At 38.2% G+C, this 6,000-nt stretch overlaps 2 protein-coding genes across 2 annotated transcripts in view; both read right to left on the bottom strand.

Moving 5' to 3' along the window:
* Positions 1–1,045, bottom strand: part of LOC116518366 (insulin-degrading enzyme-like) — a 34,203-nt gene extending 33,158 nt beyond the window's left edge. The window contains exon 1 of the mRNA XM_032231699.1: positions 977–1,045. Within this exon, the coding sequence (XP_032087590.1) occupies positions 977–1,045 (69 nt within the window). The remainder of the gene's footprint in view (positions 1–976) is intronic.
* Positions 1,046–2,774: 1,729 nt separating this feature from the next.
* IDE (insulin degrading enzyme) overlaps positions 2,775–6,000 on the bottom strand; it is a 59,411-nt gene continuing 56,185 nt past the window's right edge. Inside the window, 2 exon segments of the mRNA XM_032231992.1 lie at positions 2,775–3,270; positions 5,164–5,231. Coding sequence (XP_032087883.1) covers positions 3,175–3,270; positions 5,164–5,231 — 164 coding nt within the window. The 3' untranslated portion in view covers positions 2,775–3,174.

Raw genomic sequence — 6,000 nt, 5'->3', positions numbered from 1 at the left:
ATAGCAATAGCAGTTAGACTTATATACCGCTTCATAGGGCTTTCAGCAGATGAGAATCACCAAAACAGGCCCAATTATAGGTGTTGTCTTTTCATTGCAATATAGAACTCAGGAGGGCAGTAAATTGGTCATTCTTGTCTTAAAATGTGACTAGAACTAGTCCCAGTAACAAGAAAATTGTACAAATTTGTACAGTCATTCTAGGACAGGCTCCTACCACTCTCCAGTTGTGATAGGATGATGATTGTCAGAATTTTCACTAAGTATTACCAAACTCCCTGGGACTCCCAAGAGTAATCCTGCAATGTAAAGATACCCGAAGATACTAAATTGGGAAGAAAACTATATCAAAAGAAATCTTATACGGATTTTACCAAATGTTGTTGCATGTTTTTTCATGCTTTGTGAGTAAAAATAATTTGATACAATTATGTTTAGCATTATTTGTTGGATAACTGGATAACTATTCTTCTACAGATTTCATGGGGGTTCCACAAGACGACATGGATCTTGAAGGCTATATCCAGCCCCACTTAGATGGAATGGGTGATGTGAATTTTAATGCTGTATTTTAATTTTATTTCTACTTTTTAAATTGAAATGTTTCTTGTCTGTTGTGAGCCGCCCAGAGTCCCCTGGGAGTGGGCAGCATACAAATTCTAATAAACTTGAAACTATAGCTGTGTGGATACCCTTGTTCTAATAAGCAGCAAACAGAATTGTGTTCGCATTCACATTCCAAATGACCTCTTGCCAATAGACTTCAGAGCACTGATAAACCCTCTATGTAGCTTCAACAAACTGCCATTTGTTACAGGGGGAAGGGAGCACCTGACAGATGCCATCAGATCAGCTTATAGTTTGTTTTGATGTTAAGTAACAATGCTCTGATCTTGTACCTTCTTGTACCTTCAAAGAAGAATCTTTGAAGCTTACAGTTAAAATGCTCCTATCTTGTCTACTAGTTGAAATGTACATCTTCTTGAGTAACAAAATGATGAACCTCCGAGGCATTCAAGTCTATGGTGTAAGAATATGCTGTCATTTTCAGATTAACCCATCAAGGTGAAATATAATAATTATATAGCACTTCAGTTAAGTCTATGTACTTCTTTAGTTATTTTTCTACATTAGTGTAAACTGCTCTATTGTTTCTTCCGGAAGATGTCACGTACATTTTACAATAAATAAGGCATCAGTGGAATTAATCATAACGAAAGCATATAAGTGGCGTAACTCTAATGATACACATTCTAGTCTCATCTTTTAAAGCCTTTAATATTTGAGTGTTAAGAGCCTCGTGTCTAATGACCTAATACTGAAATCAGGGGAATGAACTTGGAAACTTAGCATGAACTGCAATAACATACTGCCCTTGGAAATACAAATGCCATTTCACTCTCCAGCCCCAAATTAGCACCTGATCTTTCTCCATCTGCTTTTGCTGGCAAAACTACTCAAAAACTACTGCTTCATTAATTTTTTTTAGTTTGACAATTAAAATATTCATTCCATTTATACTTGTTTCCGTTTGTTTTGCAGAATCGCCTCCCCTTCTTTCCTCAAAATCAATCGGCAAATGGTTGCTACTTTGAATCATAAATAACAAATTATACAGTGCTATTACAAGTAGTCTCTGACAAAGGACCACAATGGACGCTGCCTATTACGGTCACTTGCTGTGACAGTCGTAAAGCAGGCCACAGGCCTAATGTTACTCTTTCTATGGCAGTAGTTAAGAGAAGGCTGTGGTCATTAAGGAAACCAGGGTTTCTTATGGCCAGTTTTACAACAGAGTATTGTAAAACGCAGCCGCGTGACCACGGGATGCTGTAAACGCAGCATGTTGTCCGACATCTGCAGTTCAGTCACATGACTTGTGATGGGGGCCTGACTGCCAGGACTTCAAACTTGGGTGGTAACTTCTCTTTCTCGGGACAGCTTAACTTTTGAACGGTCAATTAAGCGACAGGTTGCAAGTCAAAGATGACTGAAGTGCTACAAAAGTGATGCAGGCTAAGATTTTAGGCTGCATTTAAATACTGAGATCTCTTGAGCAGACGAATGTGCACGAACTCTGTAATTGTGTATTAATTCCCACTTTCTATTCCTAGAAAGAACTCTGTGTGGCATGGGAGGGAGGGAGGGAGAGAGAGAGAGAGAGAGGAGAGAAGAGAGGAGAGAAGGAGAGAGAGAGAGGGCTGATCGTGCTAGGTGACCACACTTGACCTTCATACAGTATGCAGGGAATCTAGGCAAATATTAAAATTGTGAGTTTCTGATAAAGGAGGAGTGTTTGCCTACATTACAATTTACATAACTACCAAGAATTATTGATGGCCTTTTAAGAAGATACAGTACACCCAAATCTCGTTCGACTTGTCCTAAAACAGTACATGACAAATGGAAGGGGAAAAAAAATAGCCATAGTAATTTTATTTAGAAGTCAAAGAAACATTATCAGTGCAACCTTAAGAAAACGTAAAATTTATAAAGATAAAGTAACGCTCTTGGCAAAAAAACATGGCTACCCAAGTGTTTCCAGCATTTTACTAGTCTGTATATAAAATCTTCTCAAACAGATATAAAGATTAAAACTATTTTGACTTTTCTAATAACGCTTCCAAGATATTTGTTAATTTTTTCTCCCTTTTCCACTGATTTTTACATAGAATCTAAATGGCTGCTTCCAAGAATCTTTTATTTTTTAAATGGTATCACTCCATGCTTCCCTTAAAAACATCAATATGGCCTTTTAATAATATTTTCTTTCTTGTACAGTAAAATATGCTTCCAAAACAGTTGATCTTTGTTTAAAAAAGTAATGATTTGCAAGTGGAAGATCAGACTGGTATGGAAACTTCTTCACAATCCATGCAAACTAAACTTTTAAAGGGCCACATTATTGTAAAATATACCATTTACCTACACAGATCTTCATATATACCACTTAATTTTAGTTTCTGGTAGTGGCTCTATGACAAACATATAACACACGACTAGAGCATACTTGCTTAAACTTGCTGTATCCCTATTGCAGCATTGATGCTGGATGAACCTAGAAGGAATCAGGAATCCTGGGACACTCGTCCTCAAGGACAAGGTCTTTGTCCATTATGAAAAGCCACTGAAGGCGCATTAATCCTCTTCCAGTTCTTCATCCAGCAAGGTTCTTCACAGTTTTGCGGCCATGAAATTGATATGAGGTTTCACCAGAGGGAAAAGTGGTAGGCTGCGTTTGAACTCAGTCATGTTTTCAATCACAATCGGCTGTAAAGGAAACATTTTTACAAAGATAGCCATTGAGAACCAAGCATGCTCCGACTGATAATGTTGCACAAGACAGGCAGAATGACTGAAAGCTGAAAAAGGCACAGGTTTTAACTGCAAAACTGTCATTAAAAAGCCAATCCAGAAATCAGAATTCAAATTCTTCTGAAATAGGATGGTGTATTCTATTGTATAAAGGTTCAACGCAACACTAAGGTGAAAACTGCAGTCAAAAACACTCTATGTGCCAATGTGAGTGAAATTAAGTTCTATGTAAAATGTACAATATTACTACCAAAAGATGGATTTGAGTCAACCAGGAAATCAGCTCAAGAGAAATTGCTGACAGTTTAGAATGGCCAACGGAGAAGCTGACTATCAGCATTTGAATGAATTAACAAGCAAATGCTAAAAAAAGGGATTTTAAACAAGCTGAAATCCAAAAATGCTCAATTAAGGCAAACATAAATTATCTATTGCATTAAACTCACTGTACTGTCATACACTTAGTTACCTAATCAGTGTAAATATGTGGACTGGTTCTGCTTGTTTTTTAGCTGCTTCTACGTTTGGGTGATCGACTTTTCTCAAGATTGTCTGGTAGGAACGGATTTTTGTGCTTCTTGTAAATTTATGCTTGTTGTTTAGCGATATCATCTAATCAACTTGCTTTCTATCATCTTTTTGATTATTTCCATTTTTCCATGGTTCTCTCCAATGATTCTTGCCTGCCCGAATGAAGCGGTCACTTCATCTGATACTGAATACTGAATCTTTGGGGGCCTCCCTTTCCACAGCAGGGACAGAATCAAACAGGGTGTGGGAATCGGCAAGATATCTAAATGACCTGATCTCTCCAAAACAAAGAATAGCTTTCTTCAGAGCCAGATTTAACTCTTCCTTCAGCACTCCCCAGGGCAGGTATAAGAGAACACCTATAGCAGAACGGGTTGTATATGTGGCAAAGGAGAAGTGGAAGATAATTCACATGTTCCATTACACTGCGAGCTATACGGAGCTTGTAGTCTGCATATATCTCCCCTTATTAAGAGATTGCCAGGGAGGGCAGACAATTTCTATCTAGGCTTCCTCCTCCAGGACACTAACCCGGTTCCCACGTATGCAGTGGCAAAGTTCTGTGCTGCTGCAATGTCCATAAGAAAAAAATTGGCTACAGAAGTATAGTACCATCTTGTACCAATTATCTGGACATTCCACTAACAATCTCTGGACCATAATGTATTATCCACTTTTAATGTACATACCTTTAATTATATTTTAATGTTAGTATTTTTAATATAGTGTAAAGGCAAATGTACATTGCTCGCTTTGACCGTAATAAAGATCTTACTTACTTACTTTGGGGACCTCAAGATTTCTAAGGTCTATTCACAATTTGTAATGGTCTATGTAATCAAAAGCCTCTATATCCATGATGGCGAACCCAAGGAGCGTGTGCCACAGGTGGCATGTGGAGCCATTTCTGAGGGCATGTGAGGTGTTGCCCTGTTAGCTCCAACACACATGCGCGTGCTGGCCAGCTGATTTTCGGCTGTTTTTTTGCCCTCCGGAGGCTTCAGGGAAGCTTCCTGAAGCCTCTAGAGCAGTGTTTCTCAACCTTGGCAACTTGAAGATGTCCGGACTTCAACTCCCAGAATTCCCCAGCCAGCGAAGCTGTCTGGGGAATTCTAGGAGTTGGAAGTCGGACATCTTCAAGTTGCCAAGGTTGAGAAACACTGCTCTAGAGGGCGAAAAACCGCCCAACGCGCAAACCGGAAGTTCAGGAAATGCAACTGTTTAATAATTCAAACATTATTTAGAACTGCACAAACCAGATGGCATTTTGAGCATTTCTCTTTTAGAAATAGTTATGAAAATATCCTTTTTTTTTACCTGTGGCAGTGGTGGTGCTGGTGTTAGACTTATGTCATTTTGGCTTGGAAATTCTCCTACAACAGGACCTGTTTAATGATTATATAATAAACATTTTAAAGACTACTAAAGAACTCCAACATATATTTAAAAGATAAAAGGTATGCGTTGCTTCCTTCTACTTGAAAATTTGCAGATTTTTATCAAAATAACAGTCACTAAGGATGGTTGCCTGCTTAAACTCATACGATGCAAGTGCCTGAGGGCAATGTGTAATATAGGAGAATATCTTTCAAAAGGAGACAAACACAAATCTTTCGCTACTGAACCTGTTGATAACAGGATACTGTGGACAAAACGGTGCCTGGATATTTCTAGTTCTGAATTGTGACCAGATTGTGGCAGAACTTAAGGAAAGGATTTTGTAATCAAATTCCAAACTGAATTTCTAGTTAGAGCTGGAAACTTCAAGAAAACCTTTTTCTGCCAGCCGCTCACAGTCAGAGATGTGCCAGGGCATTCATGCTAATGTAATTTCACAATTCAACGTGAGTACTTACAAACAGTAATGTTGAATCGCTATTTCCTATTCTGACTTCTACAGAAGGACTCTACAGCACTCGCCACTGATAACCACAAACTCAGCTACAACAGATCACAGCTGGTCTAACTTGGGCAATAACCAATTCTACAAAATATGGTTGCTACTTTCACCTTATAATTATTTCCATGTATGTAAATGGATTGTAAGTGGTATATTTCAATGCAATTGGTTCTTTCGCTGTGACATTTATAATTTAAGTGTCATTCATGTAAATCAATGAATATATTTCTATTCATCCATTAAAGTCACATGAC

Source organism: Thamnophis elegans, chromosome 15 (assembly GCF_009769535.1).
Source record: "Thamnophis elegans isolate rThaEle1 chromosome 15, rThaEle1.pri, whole genome shotgun sequence".
Taxonomy (NCBI): domain Eukaryota; kingdom Metazoa; phylum Chordata; class Lepidosauria; order Squamata; family Colubridae; genus Thamnophis; species Thamnophis elegans.
This window is presented reverse-complemented; position numbering and strand designations above follow the sequence as displayed.